Genomic DNA, 24,990 nt, shown 5'->3' with positions numbered 1-24,990 from the left:
ATATTTATAAAATACATTCATTTATATATATATATATATATACATATATATATATATATATATATATATATATATATATATATATATATATATATATATATATATATATATATATATATATATATATATATATATATATATATATATATATATATATATATATATATATATATATATATATATATATAAAATACATTCATTTATATATATATATATATATATATATATATATATATATATATATATATATATATATATATATATATATATATATATATATATATATATATATATATATATATATATATATATATATATATATATATATATATTATAAATGTATATTGGATATATTTATATTCATATATCCATTGATATGTCTTCATTGTACATACGTACAGAGTTACATACGAATACATATATGCAAAGTATCGTTGCGAAAATTTATTTTTATTGTCGTGTTTGAGTTTTATATGTGAAAAATTCGTCTCCATTTTCCTCCCGTGGGAAGAAATACATTTTTCGTCTGATAGTTAAATCAAAAGGGAAGAAAAACAACCTAATAAAACGTATCCGTCTTTTCAGGCAATCTAATTTGTGGGCGAACATAACGCTTGTAAAATTTATACGAGCATTTATTTTTTTGGGAGATTCAATTAGAAACGGATCCAAACATTTATTCGTGTGTATAGGAATGTGTTTGAGATAGTTTCAGGCTTTCGGGCATGTTCTATCTGTTCGTGGAGCGTTCATCACTTGACATTCTCAGCATTTTCTCGTTCTTGAACGCTTTTTACTAGTTTTAATATCGGGTTTTAAATGAGAGCATAAGTCTAGCTAAAGTTTGTGTGATCAAATCGTTGGAAAAATGACATACGAATTTTATAACATTCCTATACATGCAGATAGCTTAACGTACATATGTATATAAGAGTTGTATTGTATAAAGGAAAATCTGAAAAATGGAAAAGGTAAAATTTTTATAAACTTATCCAGTTTTACATATGTATGCTCTCACTTGTTCAAAAATTTAATTGTTCAAAAATTTAACTGCGGCAAACGTAAATACTAATTATTTCTTTGCACATTTTAAAACACAATACTTCTTTCATGATACTTTCCTTTTTAAATTATTAATTATATAAATAGACTAGTGTTGTACCCATTGAAATTTCAACGAGTGGATTTGTTTTTTTTTTGAAAATTTCAGGGTTTCAATTATTATACGTAAAATTTACCTACCTACATATAATCAATATAAAATACCGATAGAAAATTTATTTTATTAATTAAATTAATTGTCAAAAGACGACGGTAAATGCTCGTAAAACTATTTTTTAGATGAAATATTGGTAGCAAACAGTATACATATGTATGTACAGGTTTATTCTTGATTCGTTATTTTATTATTGTTATTTTGTTTTTTTTTGTGCTATATTTTTTGACCATTGTGGCGCTTTAGGAATTTCTGTTATGCCACAATGGTCTGTTTAGAATAAAATAAATAAATAAATTATATTCGTACATTTTGCTGGCAGTTTTTTAACTGTGACTTACATATGTCGAATCGAAACGACTATTATATTATGGCAAGCGTTATCGCAGACACACAGAATAGTGCTAATATATTTATATGACTAGTGTTGTACCCGATGAAATATCATCGCATGGGTGTTGGAATATTAGGTTATTAAATAAAAAATAAATAAAAGTAATGTGACGTTCCTGTGTTCGATATATTTTAAATATATGTATTTAATTTAATATTTATATTTAATTGTTTAATATTTAAAAAAAATAGTAAAAACTACCTTACATATAAACAATATAAAACACCGATAGAAAATTTAATTAATAAATTTTCAATAGATGGTGGTAAACGTTCAGTGTCTTAGCGCCGTCTATTTGGCTAGAGGAAACATTGGTAGCAAACAGTATACGTTTTGCTGGTAGTGGTTTAGCTGTAACGCACATACGAGTATGTATCGAAACGACTATTATAGTATGGCGAGCGTTATCTTAGACAGACAGACAGACACACAGAATAGTGATATTAAATACATATATATGATGATATTCATTGTTGATTTTAATTGATACGGAAGAGGGATATAATAATATTACGTACATATATAAACGCATCATGTTTTACATCAATCGGCCAGCTAATTGGACGTTATAATTCAATTTCAAACTTGCTGCATTCAAAATTAAAATCGTTGAATGAAAATTGATAGCTTTCAATTTACAACTACCATATTGGTTTACCGTTGCATAGTGCTCCAACCTACACTGTAAACTATGGTATCAGAAGTGCGTTCACAAAACCAAGCGATGTTTAATGAAGTAAACAAGAATTTATTCCCATTTATTTTATTTTAAAATGTATTTTGAAAGTAAACCATACTCATTATATGAAAAAAACTGAAACAAAAGGTCGTTCTTGGAGAAAAAGCCAGTTATTTTTATTCAACAGTAAAATCGATTCGTAAGTATATACAATTGTATTTATTTTACTTTATTCTTTACCATATATGTATGCACCTTGAATGGTACATCTACTTTTAAGTTGAATTGTTTACATGTTCATTCTGGGGCCCAAAATCCTCCGAAAATTAAAAAAAAAAATTAAATCTAGTTTACAGTACCAGAAAAGTTTGTCGTCACTAAAAGATACAATTAAATAAGCATTTAATTTTTTCACTCTCATTTACTATGTTCAGTTCAGTGATATTCCTGCCAGTCAAAAAATTGTGATCTGATTTTGAACCACTTCCACTCTTCAGGTAGCTTGCTAACATTGATGTATGCTAATGTCCCCAAAATATTTAATCATTAATCAACCCATTACAAATTATATCAGAATCTTGAGTTAGTCGAAGCGATGACAGCTCGCCAATTTTATTTGATATTTTTACTTTATCTGTTATTATTAAATGCTATTTTTTATGTATGTATGGATGTATTTATGTTTATGTTTAATTGTTATTTTGTTTTTTTTCTTTTTTGTGTTATATTTTTTGACCATTGTGGCGTTTTAGGAATTCCTGTTATGCCACAATGGTCTGTTTAAATAAATAAATAAATAAAATAAATAATACGGGTCTTTTTACCGCCCCTTCACAACTCACAGGCTAAATAGTTAACTGTTAAAACAGTTACATTTTTCACTCTCATTTACTATCTCATACATATAAATTTCATATTACAAGCTTATATACTTTCACATATACATATGTACGTTTTCAATTCACTCCTATATGTATACTGGTGATATTCATATACATATATATTGGTGATATTCATATAAAAATATATTGGTGATATTCGTGGCCCTATTCACGTGTTTTGGCCAAATCATAACCACTTACATAAGTCACTCGGCACAGAAAGTGTTAGAGATAGATGTTCTGGAGCGTCCACACTCCTCATTGGAAGACCAATAGATCCAGATCGCGATCTTTAGAAATGAGGGAATCGACAAGAATATATGTACATATTTACATATTCAACACTCCTCAAACTACCGGGCAAGCCTTCAGTGACTTTATCAGAGTGAAATTATTAAATGTACCGCGCATTGAAGAACTAGTTCTAAATTTAATGACAACACAAAATTCTGGAACTCTAAAAAGCGTAAAATGAAATAATTATGATAAAAAAGCTTTTTGTATTTAAAAATAAACAAACCCTCATTGTAGTTTAATTATTTTGATTGTGATTATTTATGACTGATAAACGAGAATTCAAAGTCAAATTTTTTTTGCCAGAAACTTCCATACAGAGCGCGTCACGTCACGCTCATAGCGATCATTTATTTATAAAAATCTTTTCAGAAAATCGTAATTTTTTTCATATTCCTGTCATTATTTTGAATATAGAAGTTGTTTAAAACAACACTTCTCGAACAGACTTGCATTCATATCTATTTTGCGGAACTCTCAACCATCTCACATTTTTCTAATTTCATCCAACCATCTTTATTGCAGCCTTCCTTTCACCATATTCGGGTACCATTCCAGCACTTCTTTCGTCCATTCTTCTAGCCATTAGACGTGACACCCCCCACTACCATTTTTATCTCTTCTCTTTCCACTATATTAACTACCCTTGTCATACTTCTCATCCACGTATTCCGTTACCTATATCTCCTCGTTATGCCAAGCATCATCATACAATACTCCTATGAGTGCATTAGACTTTATGAAGTTCAATATCCAAGTTTCAAACCCATACGTGATCCACTAGAAAATTTTGACAGTTAAATCAAGTAAATGCTCTGCAAAACAAGAAAGCAAGATCTGATAAGAACGATAAGACGGAATTTTTATATGACACTGATTTTTCGGTATGCGATCTCAAAAACATTCGTCAACACTTAAGGATTGTAAATAGGTTTTTGAGCTCTTTTTCCTATTATGCTGTAGATTAACATTAGAATAATATAATACAATGATTACTAACCAAATTAAATTAAATTGTAAAATAGAAAATGATCAGTAGATCAGTAGCTATTAAAATAGATATAAGATGTATTGTGAACATAATTTCGTAATAATAAAAAGCATTTAAAAATTAAAAAAAAAATTCGTCAACACTGATTTAAGACACATTGATAAGCAGTGTTTAAAAAAAATGTGGTATTGAAAGTAAATTTTAATAGAAGTTTATATCATTTTTATATTATTATTAATATATTTTAAATATTTTTAGACTATCCATGATGTAATTTGTAAAATCGAGAAAAGAAAAAGAAAAAGAGATTAAGATACAATTAATTTTGTATATTTTAAATAATTATTATTGATTACTGATTTTTTAATATTGATTATTGATTATTTATAAAGAATCTGATATATGTATTATTAATATCTGTATTTCTGAATCTGTATTTTTCTGGCTAAAATAAATTAGCATTGATACTGACTTTTTCATTGACGGAGGGGGGGGGGGGATTTGTAAACTGACGAATTTGATTTGTAAAACGACGAATTCGATTTGTAAAATGACGAATTTGAAGTGTAAAAACTGTATAGATAAAGTAAAAAATACATCAGTCAAGTATTAATATATGTAGTATGAACAAACATATATGTATGTAATACATACGTATAATGTAATAAAAGTGTGTATGTAGGTACATATGTACATATGTATGTAGGCGCAATTCGACTCTGGTATTTAGTATTATCGCATACCATCGAAGCGTGTTAAATTCACCAATAATACACAACGAGCGTTTCATTTGGGCTTTTGTCGGCGCATTAAACACGTGTAAATTACTCCATAGAAACCTCATCTACCATTTCCCCATCCCGGTGCGAATATAAACCATGAACTAAAACCCAACAGCGGTTGCGGTTATCGGGTTTACGTTACGTAAGTTGAGTTCACATCATGCTCGGAACAACAACAACAAACGAGAAATTCCACATGTCAATTTTACCCCGCATGGATCCAACGTTTCTACCTTACGTATTGACCGTACATTTCTAACCTATCACCATGTTTGAGGTATCATAAATTATATTACAGAATATGTGATGGAATAACTAGGTTGACTGAATAAATAGGATTAGTGATGCAATTTACCATCAACCATCATAAACCGGTAAACGGTCAATGATTTTTCCTACTATCGGTATACTGGTATGTACCGATAAATTAAAAATGTTTTTTTTTCGTGTAAAGATAACGTTAACCTGGATTGAATAAATAATTAAAAATAAATCTCAGGTGAATAATAATATATATAAAAATGAATGTCTGTGTGTGTGTCTCGAATAGGCTCCTAGACCACCGAACCGATTACGATGGAACTTTCAGGATTTGTTGTATGCATGTCCGGGAAAATTACTGTGAAAAAAAATGTTTTCGCGTCGTGATCAACGTGTTCGCTACCTGCGTTTTACCGACAAATACGGGAACGGGTACGAGATATATATACGGGATATATATACGAGAACATATGCGGGAACGGGTACGAGAACGGGAACGGGAACCGGAATTGCATGCGTTATTGTGGCATTGCAACGTATGCCGGGTTCAGCTAGTACATATATAAACGGACGCGATGTATGTGACGAACGTGTGGACAAGTATGGATATTTCAAAAAAAATAAACCAAAAGGTTTCTGAGAAAAACATAAAAAACCTCGATTCTCTAGAGCAGCGGTTTCCAAACTTTATGCTACTACGCCTCCCTAAAAAAATTTTTTTTTCCGCGCCTCCCTAACTTTTATTTTTTAATAGATATAATACTATAGATACGTTTTAAATAATAAACCTTTATTTAAAAATAAAATACTGAACTCTACAATAGACAGAATAACAAAAAGGTTTTGCTATAACATAAATTTATACGAACACGTATATTTATTTTTATATTAAATTACTAATTAAATTACATCTAACACATAAAAATTGAATGCGAAGGATGTTGTTGTTTATTGGCACAAAGTTTATCAAATCTTGGGGGCAATATGGAGAGTGCCACTCGTAACTCCTTTTCGACTATTAGCCTGGCTCGATATTTGGTTTTCATTTCAGCTAGTGCCGAAAAGCCCGTTTCGCATAAATAAGACGTTACCAACGGTAGCAGCACTTGCATTTCTTTGCAATACAAAGATTCATACTCTCCACTAAGATTCATCCAAAATTTAATTATGGTTTCATTTTGAAACTTTTGTTTTAGTGAGCTATCGCATGATAATTCCATCAATTTCTATTTTTCGATAGTTGTCACCTCGAATTCGTCTTCTTCATTGTAGTTAAATGGATTCTGTATCCACAAAAACTTTGAGAAATCAAGGTCTTTGAAATAATTGGAAAAATGCAGCACTAAACCATCCAAGTGGTCGGTAAAAATATTTTTACTTGCTTCAATATTGGCTGTGGCCCAGAAATCTTTGGAAATTGAAAACCTATCCAACTCATTCTTTTGTAAATTTGATTTCCATAACTTCAATTTTTTAATGAAAGCTTTTACTTTGTCTTTTTGAACAAGTGGGTGTATTTGTGATCCCTGCATTGAATTATTTAAACCGCTAAATTTTCCAAAAATTTCAACCAAATAGGCAAGTTTAACAATAAAATTATCGTTCGTCCACAAATGTGCCTCTTCAAGTTGGTTTTCTTCGAGAAAGGTTGCTATTTCTTCTTTGAGTTCAAACACCCTTTAGAATCATTTTTGCACGAGATAGCCAGCGAACTTCACAATAATACAAAAGTGAGATGTAATTGGCTTCCATATCAGCACACAGCTTTGTAAACAGATTTGCTCTCAAAGGACTATTCTTAATGTAGTTTATAATTTTTATAACTTTTGTAAAAATGCTGTTCAGTTCCTCGTTCATATTTTTTGACAATAGAACTGCTCTGAGAATCATACAGTGCGTCCAGATAGCATGTGGTGCTTTCTTTTTGAGCAATGCTTTAAGACCTGCTTTGTGTCCGGACATTGAGTGAGCTCCGTCGGCACTAGGGATTATGACCCGGGTCGACCCGGGACAGACGTTCCCGGGAATTCACGGAATTTTTGTTGTCCCGTGTCCCGGGAATTTTTATCTCTAATCCCGGGAATTGAATTAAAAAAAATTTTTACGACTGCACGAAGGGACATAATAAAATCAAATACATAAAGAACTGTAAAATATTCTCAAAAATTAAAATAGAAAAAAGAAGAAGCCTAAAACTGATTTTTTTAACATAAATTATAAATAATTCTGATTTTATACCGAACAAAACATTCTTTAAATGTTGTAATAAAAGCGAATGTATATCCTACAGTAAAACTATTATGAAGCGAGTATATCCTTCTTGTATTGACGATTCCACAATGGAAGAAACTCTTTTAGATTCGGATGAAGATCAAACAATTGTGTGTTTGACGATGAATAAAGAATTAAATAAGGAGTTATCAAAGACGAATATACAAAATAACGTAAATAAAAATTAGCCTCGACTTATTAACGACCTCGACTCGAAAAATAAATTAAAATATACATGTGGACCGGAGAAAAAACCGATAATTTAAAAAATTGTTTTCGTCCCTTTTAACAATAAAACCAACTTTGACCGAAACTAAAAGAGTTTTTTCCATTGCTAGAAATTTTTGTACCAAATCTAGAATTAGACTTTCGGATTCTCATTTAAAAATATTAGTATTCTTAAGAAGCTACTTTAAATAAGTTTACTATCATAATTACATTTTTTCGTGTTAATAGATATATTACGTATTGTTTTGTAAATAAATAAATATATTTTTTATTAATAAAAAATATATTAAATTGAAAAAAAAATTTTTTTACATGTGTCCCGGGATCCCGGGAGTCCCGAGATCCCGGGAATCCCGGGAACGATCCCGGGCTCCGTCCCGTGTCCCGGGTATTGAAAAAGTCCGGGAAATCAGAAACCCTAGTCGGTCCACAGTCCAACGCAATTATTCCACTTTATGTCGTTTTCTTCAAAAATACTGTCTATTAAATTAAAAATTTCAATGAATGTGGTCTTCCCAAGATTGGGTTTGCAAAATAATATATCTTCTAATAAATCATTATCCTAGACTAGAGTCTAGAGTAAAAAAGTACTTCTTCTGGTTTAGATAAAAATATTTCAAAAATATAAGATTATAAAGATTATTATTTCTTTCACATATAAAAAAAATCAGTCCGATTCAGCCAGCGGGTTGGAGATAATATAATTCAAAAACTTAAAAAAAGAGGACACCTATAAGGGGAGGTAACATTTCCGGTCAACTTAAAAATTTGAACAAAATTTACGTTGTGTCGATAAGAATTTCAGTAACTGATACTATGTTTCAGTTCGATAGGAATAACGGTGTTCAAAAAATCGCCAAAATACACTGACACACACACATTTTTTATAGATCATGAAAACGTGATCAGTAGTCGATTCTGAGTTCAAATCAGTCAAAATATCGAGTTCGAATTTTCACATGATCAAAAAACTTCATCTGTTGTTACTACGTACATAGATAAAGTAAAAATTTTAGAATACCAGGAGTATCGTTATGTATAGGGATGTGGCATGACGACCGATCGTGAAATTTAAATAGCCTGTTTATCGGGTCGTTGTTTTTCTATTCACACTTCTAAAATAATAAGCATCCGCTTTGCCTTTTTATATTATAAAACTTAACGATGAAATAAATTTGCACGTTTTGAATTTACATATTTGAATTGTGAAATGAAATATTTCCGCCATTGATTTTGTGCCGTATTAAATGTTTGGATTTTTTAAACGAACATAAACATTGCGGCTCATACAAAGAATGCACCGAGAAAAATGTTTGGTCTATACATTTTTTATTGTAAACTTGTGCGCAATATTTTGAAACATGTGTTGAAATATGAAATGAGAGGCGTCGATTAATTTGTTTACATTGACAGATGTCTTTTTTACGTACATAAATAACTCTCCAATGCGCGTGTGACATATTATATTGAAATTGTTATTAATCAATCAAAACTCGATAAAAATAAACCAGCATAATCCGGAACCCGAGATAATCCGGAAGAGCGATGAAAAATGATGCAGTGCACAAAAACGACACGCAAAAGCAGAGAAGTGTTAAAACTCTATTGTATAATGTTTGCACATTGTACATATAACGAACGTATATAATAGTGTTGAAAGAAAAGCATATTCTGAGGAGGATATCCTAAAGGTAATTTTCATCAATTTGTTTGATTGACTACAATCACTATGATTAATTAAGAAACTAATCATTTCGGTCCGGTGGAAATGTCAATTTGGCACGAGACACTCTTAAATGATTTAATAAAGCTTGTCGAAAAGTCGACAATAATATATTCGTAATATACATACGTATATATCAATTTGATTACAGTTTAGTTCAAATTTAATAAAATGTGAAACGTGTTATGAATGTAAAATTCATCTAAAATTTATATTTTTGTCAGACTCGTAATTTCCCCCAAATGGTTTGCAATGTGATAAATACATTTGCGTCTTCCTGTATAATATTTACAACGGGTCATTCAGCGATCGTAAATTCAGACAATTAGTCTTGAATGTCTACTATTACTTCCAAAGAATGTTAATTCGTTTCTCGCAATAAAGTTAAATTTAATTTCTTAAACGTTTGAAAAAGAATGAAAATATTGCACTATTAAGGGCTGTTTAAATTCTATTCAACAATATTCCTATCTTGTTTTGTGTCTACCCGAGACTTTGCTTACAATTTATTTCCACAAAACGACGGAAAATACCACTTAAAATCATAATTAAAATCTAAATTTTAAATTGAAATATCTGTAACTGTAAATATATACATACATACATACATACATACAGTGCATAGAAAAGCTATTGTTTTTAAATATAATATTGTTCAAATTATAAAAATACTATTATACAAATGGATGTCAAAACATCCAATAAATTCTATTTAAATAAGTTTTCATCTTTCCTTCTCCATTATAGTCGAACGTATACATTAGAGACGAACCGATCTAGCGTGAGATTTACGTAAACTGTACACGTTATCGCATTCACCCCCTACTCAATCCGCGATGGCCAATTATATTTCGTTTCAGTTTTGTATTGCATTTTTGTCAAGAAATAAAACATTGTTCGTGCGTATAGTGGTCGATAGAATTTTACTTTTATTTTTTGTTAGTTTTGAGTTCGTGTTTCGTATTTTTAGATATTTAAAAGAAATAATTAAAAAAAAATAAAGAAATTATTTTACGTCCTTAGAATGTTACAACTCATTGCATGAATGCGACAGCATGCACGGTTCTCGCGAGTCTAACGCTACATCGGATTGACAATAATACATATAACTAACAGACATACATATGTATGTAGGTAGATAAATATTTATAAATATAATTTATAAATATTTATCACAAATACAATTGCAATGTACGCACTTATTTACTATAGATTTAATATCTTTCCATTAGGATTAGTTAATAAGCTTTTGTGAGATGAAAAAAACTCTTCATATGTGTGTACATATGTACATACATATGTCATATTATTATTATTTATTACTTATGAAAGTTGGCATTAGCGATGGACCCGATTTTATATTTTCCCAAGATGCCATTTTTAGGATTGCTCCTGAGTGAAATCTATGATAATAAACTAGTACATAATTTTTTCTATATATAAATTTTGATAATATTCAAATAGTGGTGACATAGTGGGTACGGTGGTTTTTTTAGCCAATTTCATGAGGAACCGTTTCAACAATTACGATCGACTTCGAGTCACAAATATCAAAGTCTGTCCAGCAGCTCTACATATAAATATGTATATAATACTCGAAATAAGTTATTTTCAATGGTCAGAGTAGTTATGAGTTCGAGTCACACTGGTTGCTGCTGGCCAGACCTTGGTTTGTGACCAGGTCGGTTGTTTCCTATCAGAGTTTGCAAATTTTTCTGATTTTCATTGAAACGTTTCCTGCAAAATTGGCTTTCCCTCCCCATTTTCGAGTTATAATGTTATATCTCAAGTCTTGCCGGGTATATATGTATATATATATATATATATATATATATATATATATATATATATATATATATACATATATAACATTTAACTTTATTTTAATTCGTGTAACAATTCCTTTCCGAAGCCACCCATTGAAATCAACGGGCACAAAACTAGTAAATTATAAAAATGACAATCTTCATAATCGTATTTAAGTTAACTGTCTTTCAATTGTAATTTCCTTTGAATTTTCATTTATGTCGCTGACATTTTAACGAGTGCTTTGGAAAGGAATTGATACGTTGTTTGAGATTAAAGTCTTTTGTACGTACTTTTTTTCAAAAAAAATTATCTGGTTATATTTTAATTTTAAAACAAAACTATTAATATCTCAATTTAGTCAAAACGCAACCTTACATAAAAGTTTCCCCGAGTTTATTGCTAAAATGTATTGGGAAAGGTTGACGATATCACGTCACTGTTAATTCTCGGTTCCTGGCAGCATAGGGTATGTGTACCTGCTTTTTTACAAGGCTAGTTTTACACTTTTAAACTGCGGGTTTTCCCGAACTTCTATTCACATGGGTAACCGATCCATATCGTTATTTGTGTTTGGCGAAAGAGACCAAGAATTTCGAAAATGTGGCAATTTTCAAATCCTGCTATGGGAGAGGAGGCGATTGCTCTCATCGTCCCCCCCCCCCCTTTGTATGCTTTTAGGACGCAGTATGAGTATAAAATGTTTTTAATATATTTATATTTAATTGCATAATTACTTACCGTGTTTTGTCTCCCGCTTCCTCTGAGGCTGAGCCTGGTCTTCCAGTCTCTGCGTCTGGTGGGGCTGTCCGAGCTGTTCGACCTGATTATGTTTCCTTGCGACATGTCGGCGGCAATTTAATCAAACTAACGTATCATTTTCCACTTTAATTCAGTCGATAGGAAAATAATAATTAAGTCGTAATTTATCTAATTTACGCGTTGTAATAATTTCGCTTAATATCACATTGGTTGCCCGTAGGTAGTGCCACTGCTTCAGTCATCATCTCGTGCGCTTCAGTTCACATCTTGTCGCTCAAGATGTCGCCTGTCAACCCCACATATCCAGTCTTTCATTTTACCTGGCGTTAATTCGGGCACTGAGTCTCAAAAAAAATAAAAAAAAATAAAGGTAAATGTCGAAAATAATAAACAGTTTTTTTTTTAATAATAATAACAAACTTCACTGTTATTGAGCACAGAAATGCTCATTCAATCACACACTTGGTTGGATTTAAGCGTTATCTTCTTTGTTCTGTAATAACGTGAAAAAAATATCTATTTATTGAAGGACAAAAGCAGCTTGCGTTCATAATACAGAACGACATTTGAATTTAACACGTTTCACTAACACACAATGTTTGTATTAGCTCAGATTCATACTAAGATTTAAATAGTGAATAATATTATCAACTAAAAAACTTTAATAGGCTTATTCTTCTTCAAGACTCATCCCTGTACGATTTTTTAAACTGTTGATGATGCTAACCCTTTGAATGCTGACCAACGCCGATCGGCGTTTTGCCAACAATTTCATGACTCTGGAATACGCCGACAGGCGTTGTTTTTTGAGTATGTGAAATATAAACAAGAATACTACCCGCTAAGACTTTCCAGATAGCATTGAAAAAAAAATGCATCGAACATGGGTCGTGTAATCCGTGTCAATGTTTATAAAGACTGGTTTACACCGGAATTTCTGAATTTATAACCATAACAGAATTTATCGATGGAAATCCTTAACTGTGGAGTATTTTAGATTGTGGCTTGGAATTTAGATTGTGAACATTACATTTTAATAACAATGTAGAAGATCGAACTCGTTTTGGAAAAATATATTCATTAATAGACTTCTTTGGTTTATTTTATATTGTTGCAAGATATATTTGAGAGTCTAAGCACACCTTTACAAAACTTGAAATCCTCGGCGGTAGTTATCTAGGGTTTGTTTGGATTAGCTTCAATTTTTGTAATTGCTTTCTATTGGATTTTTAAATAATTCTAGTTGTAAATGTTGGCGAAATTTTCAGCGTGATGGGCTTTCAACAGAAAAGACGTCGGCACTCAAAGGGTTAACAGCATCAACACCGAAAAAAAAACGAAAGTATTTTCTTATATTTAATTTCATTAGTATATTCATTAGGTAAACTGTTGTATTCCATTAGGTAAAAACGCACAGAGTTATGTGGGACATGTTATTTTTTAGATATATACACCCACTAGAGTCTACGTACGCGTCCCGTGCCGCAGTCTTGAATGTGTCCTTAGCATAAATCTCGATTCTAATTGGTCGAAAACTTACATAAGTGAATCTCAAAATACAGTCAATCTCATAGGTACTATAACGCGCGAGATCGGTTTATACGTAAAAAAGACGTAAGAAAAATTGACCGAACAATTCATATGTACATACATACATACATACATATATCCCGTATCATCTTTTCATAATTTCTTTTCTTCCTTTTTTATATTAATTTATACTAGCACGGCACAGACTTGCAACTGCACGTAAACAGCAGCACGAAAACTATACTTTCGTACATTCTATATGGACACATTCATATGTTACGTAATATTTACGTGATGTATGCATAACAGCAGTAATCGTCACGAACTATTCATGCTATACAACAGTACATGTCACCAAAACTTATCAAGCAGGACTGGTTTTTTGGCCACTGCGGAAATATGCACACATGAGTTGACGTCATAGAGGCGAATGCACCCGTACTAACGAAATTGCTATCATGCATGAGCATATGAGTATTTTAGGGAACGTCATATTGTGACAATATTGACTTAACGATACGACGCAAGCAGTATAAGTAGAAGACGTCTTTTCCATACAGTGCTGTACCGAGTTTTTAACGTGCAGTGCTGGATAGTATAAATAGACCTTCATCGCAAGCATTCGTGAAATGAAATCTAATATATAATTTTTAAAAAGACATTTTGTATGTAAATATGTAAGGTAAACCTTACATGTATATATGTAAGGTTTGGTTGGGAGCATCGAAAACAAATCAAAGATATCGTTGCTATTCTTTTCGACCCAAATAAATTTAATAAAAAGACAAATGAATGTTTACTATTAGATTAGACACGCTTAAGCTGTTTATATTACAAATACCTATCGAAGCCGGGTAAAACCACTAGTATAATATATGTAATTGTGTTAGAGTTGGAACGAAACGATGGAAAGTGGCGCGTCGATTACACATTACAAGTTTCCTAAGATTCACCATCTCGTTCGTACGTGTGTTCTAGTAAAACTCCGTCCCACCCACCCCCCGACAGTCACATATTAATTATTGATCGAAAAACAATTTGGCAGGCGCGTAACGAGTGAGGGCGAGTCGCGGCCAGGGGTATTCAACCCTCACATGTTTACGCATCCAAGTCAGAACGACGACTGAGCAAATATTAATTCGAGAAAGTGCGCGTACCATCGAATTTGCTACAACCCATATCTTTGCAATAATCATGTGTGTATATATATATATATATATATATATATATATATATATATATATACATAGAACATTCAATAAGAACACTTGAGGCAATTACGCGTGACCTAGACCGAATGAAACGTCTGAAAAGCGACAATGGAGATTTAGAATCGACTGGAAATATGTTAAATGAAATTGCGGGTGTTATATTTTAAAGTCAGTTACGGATTTCGTTTGTTCATAATTTATATGTATGTATGTATGTACATATATGCCAAGGCTTACTGAATGATTGACTGCCGTAAATAGATTCCGATAGAGTTAAAATTTTATAGAATTCTAATCTGGCACATTGAATCGAATCGAATTTAATCGATAAAGGGTTCGTGTAAAAATATCTGATATCGGTTCTGCAAAAAGGCGTGAGAATTGTAAAAGGACGTGAAAATGTAGATGGATGATTTATGTAGTGATTACATACATACATATGTACATCATCACTATGGCACGATTTTTTTTCTGGTTTCGTCAAGAATAGATATAGCGCGTTATAAGAAGTATACATATATACATATGTATATGAATAAAAAACTCTATACAGATGAGTTCTATGTGAGGCTTCTATAACAGTCTACGGCTTACAATTTAAAACAGAAAATTTATAATATCCCACGGTATAAAAAATCAACCGACTCCGACTCCTATTTATTATTTTCTTTAGTACCGTATGTGTCAATTCTAAGTCTGCAAATTTATTGAATTGAGTGCACTAATAAATTAACATGTCATTTCTTTATAATTTCTTTATAAAAATCATTAATTGAAATAACATTATAATAAAATCGTTGAATTGCACGTATTTTGATGTGTTGTGGTCAAATACACAACTTTTTTTATTTTTATTACTTATACAATCGTTACTAATTAAATAGTTGGAGTCCAAGTCGAAGTTGTAGTCGAATTATAAGATAAAGTCAATCTGAATCGGTAAATTTTGAACTGATTGCACAGCCCTGGTATTTAGCATTCACTGATTTGATAATGCATTTTAAAATGACAATCAATTTTATTTTTAAATAAATAAATTTTAATCTTTTAAGAATTTGGTAAAACTATACGCATATATGTAAATCATATAAAAATGTTGAATAGTTGAAGGCCATTGTAGCATGGTTAAGAAATCACTACATCTCTGATGATTTTTTTCCATATATATATATATATATATATATATATATATATATATATATATATATATATATATATATATATATATATATATATATATATATATATATATATATATATATATATATATATATATATATATATATATATATATATATATATATATATATATATATATATTTTTTTTTTTCCATATATATATATATATATAATATATATATATATATATATGTATACATAAATACATATAATACAAACATACATACAGATAGATAACATGATTTAAATCTATATGGATATATTTCTGGATATTCTATGCTACAGATAATTATTCTAATGAGACGGATTGAATCGATTTGCAATTTTGTGAAATGCGACGAAATTTTCGCCCGAAAAAGAATATAAAGAGATTTTCACGTTAAACTGCTAGAATGTCATCCGGGAAATGGACGAAATGAATGGGTTAATAAACTCCTCCTAATAGGCATCTGAAGTAAAAGACCACCGAGGGGTAAATGTGCGAAGTAGAACCCATCTACGGGGGTGGAAAAACCTTGGAATGGGAAAGGTCGATGAAAGAATGGTGTGAAGAAAAAAATGAATCGATCTGTCAGGGGACGGAAAGGGAAGAGAGTGAAACCTGCCATCAAAAGAGGAGGATTTCTGATTTGAACTCATGCAAAAGAACTTTCCTTTTAAAATATCTTAAGTAGATATTATGAGGTGTGCATAATTAATTTGACATTTACATCTTTAACTATTAATACATTTTTAATATAGCTTCCCGTTTCATTTATACATAATTCAATTTAAAATTGCGCCATTCAAAGGGTTAAGCTAATGTTGGAAACAAAATTATAGAAAAACATCTGCTTAAATTGATCGCTCTTAAATTACACATATAATAGGTGGATGAATTTCAACTGCTTTTCAGTTGGGACGATTTTCTTTGAAATTAGCTGGTATAATAAATTTGACTTTCACATGCTAATGAAAATAAAATTGCTAAAGTTAACTCCCGTAAGCTCTTGCATGGATATAAAAGTTTAAAGTCTTTAAAGTTCATAAGCTGCCTGTACTTTTTGTTTGAAAAAAATCTCGAACGATCTTAATTTAAGTGATGAAATAGAGATTGTGAAGTCACGATTAAACCATTAGACATCTTTCGAAACGATTCAAATTAAGATGAGATAGATTTTCATACGATTCTCTATTTATTATTAACGAAGATTTGGGTTTCAAACGAACGTGCCGATAAATTAATTAACGTCCAATTCAATCATTTTTGTATAAAACGATCGAAGAATTTACGTTTTAAGACATTTCATCTATAATATACGTATATGTACATTTAATGCAAACACTCTTCTTTGTCGTAATGCGTAGACTTAATTAAAAATTTAAGAGCACTAATCTCGCCCGTTATGTTTTAAGACGATTTATTAATTCAACTGAATTGCGGCAATTTTGTTCATCTGACCAAATAAAGAAAACCGAAAAAAAAAACGATCTAGATGAATTTGCACGGAATAAAAGAATCAAATCCTCACGGAGGCGAACGAAAACAGAATTAGAATAAGGGATTTATTATGTTGCGTAAAATAATATTAAACAAGAAGAAACATCCTCAAATAAATAATTCAATAAAAATTTTCGCCCAACAAACGAGTTTTCATAATACATACATACATGTATGTATGTATATGTACATAAACAAAGCCTTTGATTGATCTTATTATATAATCAAATTTGACTAATCAATTTACAGCGAATATTTCTATTCGGAATAAGCAAAATAATTATATTTTTGTGAAATAGTTGAGTCGTTGCGTCACTTCAAATAATCATTATTTTCACACGTCTAATTGATTCAAATTTTCATCAAAAACATGTCCACACACGGCCGAAAGCTCGCGTCGAATCTGAAACAAAAAAAAAATATATTAATAAAATATAGGCCTGTTTTTAATTGGTCAGTTACGTTTAATGCTTATTATAATAAATGGTTCATAAATAAAATAAATGTTCAAAGCATTCGAGTAAAGCGGCCAGTTTTTGTAATAAAGGTATACTCAGTTTTATTTGTATATTGCCACAGCGTAGTGCATCGATAGAGCTATTGCATACCGGTATATATGTATGTGGGTCATACATAGATTCAAGTCCCGGCTAAATTCACTGCTGTCGAGGTATTGCGGTTATTTAAAAGCACACAGATCGACTGTCTCGTATTAGAATTTTCCGATTGTTCTAGCATAATTATTGTGACGAATCCAATAAATCGTTCCTCTCAGTTTTTCGCAAATTCGAGTTAGTTGAAGCACCTCGAATTTGTTGAATCTTATAAAATGCCACCCACATAATTTGTTGACTTTTCATAGGTGTCGCGTTGTACGTTTTGTTACGAAAAATTACACTATTCGACAAATGACGACTTTTTTTGGCTCAGAGACGAGATATGACTTTTCTTATAGATATATGCCCAGTGAACACGAATCTGGTAATAAAAAATATCGATTGGTTCGAGATTCGGAGATGTACATATGTATTTTGTAACCGGCTTACCTAGATAAAATAAACGATTTTTTTTAACCAGGTAGGTTTAATAGATCCTCAATGCAAACTTTTCCAAAGAGAACTTTATTACATGGAAAATATATAAAATAATTATAATTTAAGTCCGCCATTGAATGTTCGCTTTTTCAAATAGTACATGTGTGTATGTACATATGTAGGTAAATGGAATAGTTGAAAAGTTGAACTGAAAGCAAAATGCGTAAACTTAATACATATATGTACATACATACGTATTTTCCGACTATAAATGCAATTAGATAATGCTTTTCAAAAGCTTAGGCTTCACCTGAGACGAATCACCCTCATCGTCTGTTTGAATAGGACCGCAGAAGTCACTACCCTTAAAACTTATCTAAGGGCTAATCTGTCCTCGACTATCTATCTACTCGACACTAAGTCAATAAGGTCGAATTTAAAGGGACAAATTTGCCAGACACTCACAGGGTCACAATCAGTAAAATCACTTCTATATTAGCGATAGTTTCGACCATACATATATCGGAAAATCGGATTATATCCTCAAATAGGATGTCTAAAGTTAAACAAAACAAAAATCAAGGCTGTACATATTTATAAATAAAAGCTGCCATATAGTAATATGGACTTTCTTTGATCGAGGAAATACATATAATATATACATACATACGTAAGAGTGATTCTGGCTCGGTTAAAGTCCACTTGAGCCCTTATTAAATATGTTTATTCAGACTGCTCAACTCCACATATTATTATTCTATAAATAAAAATGATATAGAGAATTTTTTTCTTTATTCAGATCAAATACACAACCAATTAGCTCGAACACACAACGTTTTGATATTTTGAAATCAATTATCATTATTATTTGCGTCCATACAACGTATATTATAAGAATTGTAAATAGCTTTTTGAGCACTTTTTCATATTATGCTGTATAATAACATTAGAATAATATAGTACTATCGTCAATAGATTAGCAGCTATTAAAATGGATATAACATGTATTGTGACATGGACATAATTTAGTAATAATAAAAAGCATTTAAAAACCCATATCAAATACCTACACACATATTTTAATTTCAACATTTTAGTCTCCCGATTTTACACTCTTAGACATTACACGATCTGGTTAACTTCAAATTATGCTAATCAGAACGTGTACTGTACATAATTCTTCCCGTATTAATCTCCAACTTAATCATTCTACCATGCTAATTACAAATGTAAACTACCACCAGTATACGTCACACCCCTGTGTTACATTTTTTTGATCTATTTTCGTCGTACATAGCAATTAATGTTTCTAATAAGTATATTGAGCGTCTGAAAATGTATTCATGCTATAAAATAAATAGGATTTGCGTGTATAAAAAATTATTATTTGGTAACGGCGACCAAACGAGATTTAGACCAACGCACGAATTTATCTATGTATTTGAGGGATATAAGATTAATTTGATAATTAAACATACATACATACACTATCGGCTATGAGAGCATTTTCGAAACATATTGAGCGCAAATGTAGGGAAATTTCCATAAGACAAAAGTTCTACTTCCGGTTGTCGGATTTTGTTTAAATATTTTTTTTTAAATCACTATAAATATTGTACACATTAAATATCAAGAAGATATAAATAATTAAAAAGGTCAAAATAAAATAATGAAATATTGTTTTAAAAACACTATTATTATTATTACTACTTCCGGTTTACGAATTCTGACCAAAACCTTATGAAATCTAGGTTAGTCCACAAAGAATAAAAATATAAATTTTCAGCTTGATACGTTCAAGTAATTTTTGACTTTTCTGAGAGGACCCATAAACCCACTTTGGATGCTCACCATATTTTATTTATAGCTTGTTATTAAGCTTAAAGCTTCTAGATATGAAATTTCAGTTCCACAAAATAAAATAGGTTTCTGAGAAAAACATAGAAACCTCGATTCTCTAGAGTAAATGTACTACTTCCGGATGAGGTTAAAATATTATGGTATGAAATTTATAGGTATAATTTCTTTTACATGTAAAAAGTTTTCAGTCTAATTTGGTTAGAGGTTTGGGAGAAAATTGAAATCAAATCTTAAAAAATTGGACACCTTTAAGGGGATGTACTATTTCCAGTCAACTTAAATTTTTTTAAATATTTACATCGTATCTATAAAAATTTGAGCTACAGATACTAGGTTTTAGTTCGATAGGACTAACAGTGTTTGAAAATCCCCAAAATTCACAGGCACACACACCCACACACGCACACATTTTTTCAAAATCATGAAAACGTGATCAGTGATCGATTTCGAATTCGAACCAGTCAAAATCTCAAATTCGAACTTTCGCATCATCACAAAACTTCATATATTGTTACTTCGTACGTTATTTGAAATAGTTTTATTTCAACTAAAAAACAAAAAGAGTCTTATAGACCACCTTTAGGTAGGATTCAATTCGCATTTCCTTTCGCGAATTGAATCCTACATGTATTTGAATGCGTCTCTATGACTCTCTATTTTTTCTCCATCGTAATGGCGGAGGATACATTTACTTAGGTATATTGATGACCAAAATGAGCAATATGGCAAAATATGAAAACGATCGAATAAGAGGCAAATTTTTTCCTGAATTGTAATCGTAAGTGAAGCTAAAAAGTGGTACATATGTAAAAATAAATATTAGGGGGACCAAAAATGTAATCAAAATTTTTCAACGAGCTCTTTCGCAGTCAGTTTGTGTCGAGATACGGTCCAGTAAACACTTAAGTTTTGTTATTATGTTGATGTTATTGTTGTAAATTTGTTTCTGTTAAAAAAGAAGAATTTCTACCTGAGGAAGGATTTTGAGACCAATAATAGAGGAAGGGCACTTGCGTCAGTTTATGCTGTTTATGTTAGACCAAGTAATGAAAGAAAACGAAGCAGTGAAAACAATCAACGATTCTTAGAGGATATTCTGAAACTTAAGTGTTATCAGTGGTATAAAAAATTTATAAATAGGAATAGAGACATCAAAAAGATTGCACTAAAAGAAGAGGCCAAAAATTAGATGATGATATCCTGACGTCAATGGTGGAATCAGATCCTCGTGAAACCATCGAGGAATTATCGTTGAAGATTGGCTGTCCTTGGTCTATATAGTTCAAGATCATCTTCGTCACACAGGAAAATTGCAGACAGGGAATTTGGGAAAAAAATTTTTGATTACTTTTCGGTCCCCCAATATAAAAAAATAAATAAAATATGTATGTATTAACTATACTTTTCGGTAATTTTGTGTGATTATAATTTTAATTTCCCGTTCATTGAGTCTCTGTTTAAAGATATAAAATAAATACGAAACAAAATATGGACACTGAGGCAATTTTCAAAGAAAATTGCGACAGTCGAAATTTTCCAATACATATACATACATAAATACAGTACTTCGTGAAGTTTTCCCTGGCTGACCTCAAAGAAGCGCGACGTTTATCTGTTTCGTTCCTGGCCTAAATTTCAGCGGGCCTTTGTCGCGATTTAAGATCCAATCTGGGTCAACAGAAACGATAAAAGTCCCACACACACATAACACATTATACCCAACCTGCCTATTTATTGACCCATGGATACGTATGCGCTTCTGATGGTGGCGTTACAGCCACCTAAATACATTTCATAACAGGCTACATCAAACGTGTATGTATATCAAACGACACGCAAAATACAATATATTCACGAGTACAAGAAGGGAAATATTGGACCATAATCCCATTGAAGGATTATACTGTGCAAAAATTTATGTAAGTAGATATTGCACAGATAAAACCTTCAGAAATTCGCTGTGTGTATCGTGTTTGTATGTATTTACGTATATGTATATGTAATATGCACATAGAAAAGCTGGTATTAAATATATCGACTGTGATTGTTTGAATAAAAAAATATTGTTCAGTGTAATGAATGTATCCATGTATGTACATATGTAAAGACACGTATTTTTTTCTATAGAAATACACTATTGTATTTGTAAGTCCACTTTCCTTCATTTCGAGAAATACCTCGTAAAACATTAAATATAATGTTTTCGGTTTTATAATATTGAAACATACTAGTGGGTTGTTATAAGTTTATTCTGCTTTTGCGAGATTTTCTGCACATATCGAATTAAAAGTAGTGTTAGCAGTTTGTGAATTAAGTCAAACTGAAATTGTGTTTTTGGAACTTTGGAAATTGGATTTCCACCACTTTCCACAAATATAACGACTCTTTTAATTTATTTATTTATTTTATACAATTTCGCCATAGTGATTTTATAGATTTGCTCCAAGTCGTCGCTATTAATGTACATATACGTATTGTACGTATGTATGTATATTACAGTGAAATTATATTTTAAGTGAAAATATATTTTCACTGACGTTTCAGTGAAATCATAACCAGTTAAATTTTCAGGGTTGGTTTTATTTATTTAAGATTAGATTGTTGAGGTTGATATTATTTAAGGGTTAGAATAGGTTAGGTTAAGGAAGGGTTGGCCCCTTTTCATTTAAAATTGGGTTGTTATGGTTAAATTTATAGAGTTAAACGTTGTAAATTCATTGTTTGATACATTTTCTTTGTGATTTCTACATTTGTGAAAATATATTTTCACTTGAAATATGTTTTCACTGTAACATGTATATACATACATACATATTATATAAAGGAACTTGTAAAATATTATAAATAAACTATTTTCTTTTATGTAATTTTTGGTATAATTCGACTTTGAATAATGTGCTTTACGGTTGCCTCCGACTGTTATAGGGTTAATAAGAAAGCTTTTCTAGTCTCGTACGTCGAGATAAAATGTAAGTGAACAATAGCGTGTGCCATAAAATATAATCTCCCATAATACATCCTCATCCTTTTGGCATACACATTGTATCTACAATACGCATGTACGACGGCGTTCTCTTTAAATCATTAAAAAAAATATTATATCAAATGTAGTATAATGAACAAAACAAATGCTTCAGACTTATTTGAAAAAAAAAACAAATGATTTTCTCTGTTAGAAATATGTATATTATATATGAACTACTATAATAGTAGTTTAAAATTTTATTGCAGGTTAAGTCAGGTATTTATGAATCTATAAATAGGTATATAAAAATCATTGTTTGTCTGTTTGTCTGTCTGTCACGTATACGTTCCTATACTATTCAACCGATTGCTATGAAACTTACAGGAGTTATTGTGTGAATACTGCGTAAAAGAGGTATTCGTTGGAAAGTAAATTATAAATAAACCGAATCAGTATAAACGAGTAGCCTCTAAAAATGATTAAAAATACTTATTTTTTATTACAAAATATACAGATAAGCTTGTGAGTGTGTCTAAATATAGCCGTAGAGACTTTCAAACTTTTAGGGTCCACGAATCCTTTGACCCCGAAATAAATTCCAGTGAGGCCCTCCATCAAAAATGAGTTTCATAATGAAACGTAATTTTTCACATTTTCGTGCGCGTTTTCAATGGACATGTTTTTACGACGCTCAACCCAAAAAAGGTATTGAATACCTATATATGTAAATTATAACGACAAGATATCAGAATAAAACGACTGTATCGTTAAAAATTGCTTTTCTGTAGTAAAAAAACCACAGGTGTTGAAATTTATCTAATATTTAACTCATTATAGACTGTCCGAATTTTTCGAAAACTCTGTATGAGAGTCCGCGTAGGAATCGGTAAAAATAGTAACTTTGTAAATTAAACACAACTCCAAAACCTTTCTATAGAACAACTTAAAAATTGAAATATAACTTATTTACAGTTGTCCGACCGAATGAATGATCATATCAGTACATATTAAGCTATAGTTGTTTGTTGTGTTGTGTTTTTATTTTGTTTGTGTTGTGTTGTTGTTTTGTTTGTGTATATATATGTATGTTTTGTTTTTGTCACGTCTAATTTCTTTAGTTATTATTTTGTTTCTTTTCTGTTATATTTTTGACCATTGTGAAGCATTGAGAATTCCTGTAATTCTACAATGCAAACTTTAAATAAATAAATAATAATGTAAATAAATAAATAATGATTGCTGTATTCAATTTTGTATAAAATTTAATATATTTTCACGTCATAAATGATATGTATTTGGAATCTGAATTTCGGAATACTATTGATGAATTCCTTGGAAAAAAATCAAACTTGAAACCATAGATATATACATATGTATAGTTATATACATATTTATTTATTTTATTACATTTTATACCAGGAAGGCATTACAGGTAAACCCCAA

General features: G+C 30.6%; 1 protein-coding gene across 2 annotated transcripts in view; it reads right to left on the bottom strand.

The window, feature by feature from the left end:
- Window positions 1-24,990, bottom strand: part of LOC143922520 (adenylate cyclase type 6) — a 335,909-nt gene that overhangs the window by 134,498 nt on the left and 176,421 nt on the right. Inside the window, exons 2-3 of one of the 2 annotated variants that reach the window (XM_077445785.1) lie at window positions 12,709-12,781; window positions 12,268-12,626 (exon numbers count right to left, since the gene is read on the bottom strand). In XM_077445785.1, coding sequence (XP_077301911.1) covers window positions 12,268-12,372 — 105 coding nt within the window. In that variant the 5' untranslated portion in view covers window positions 12,373-12,626; window positions 12,709-12,781. Of the gene's footprint in view, window positions 1-12,267; window positions 12,633-12,708; window positions 12,782-24,990 lie in introns of both variants that reach the window. The other variant, XM_077445784.1, reaches the window with a different exon arrangement.

The sequence above is a fragment of the Arctopsyche grandis genome, chromosome 2, assembly GCF_051622035.1.
Source record: "Arctopsyche grandis isolate Sample6627 chromosome 2, ASM5162203v2, whole genome shotgun sequence".
Classification (NCBI taxonomy): Eukaryota; Metazoa; Arthropoda; class Insecta; order Trichoptera; family Hydropsychidae; genus Arctopsyche; species Arctopsyche grandis.
Note: the sequence above shows the minus strand (reverse complement) of the source record. Positions and strands in the feature narration are given on the sequence as shown.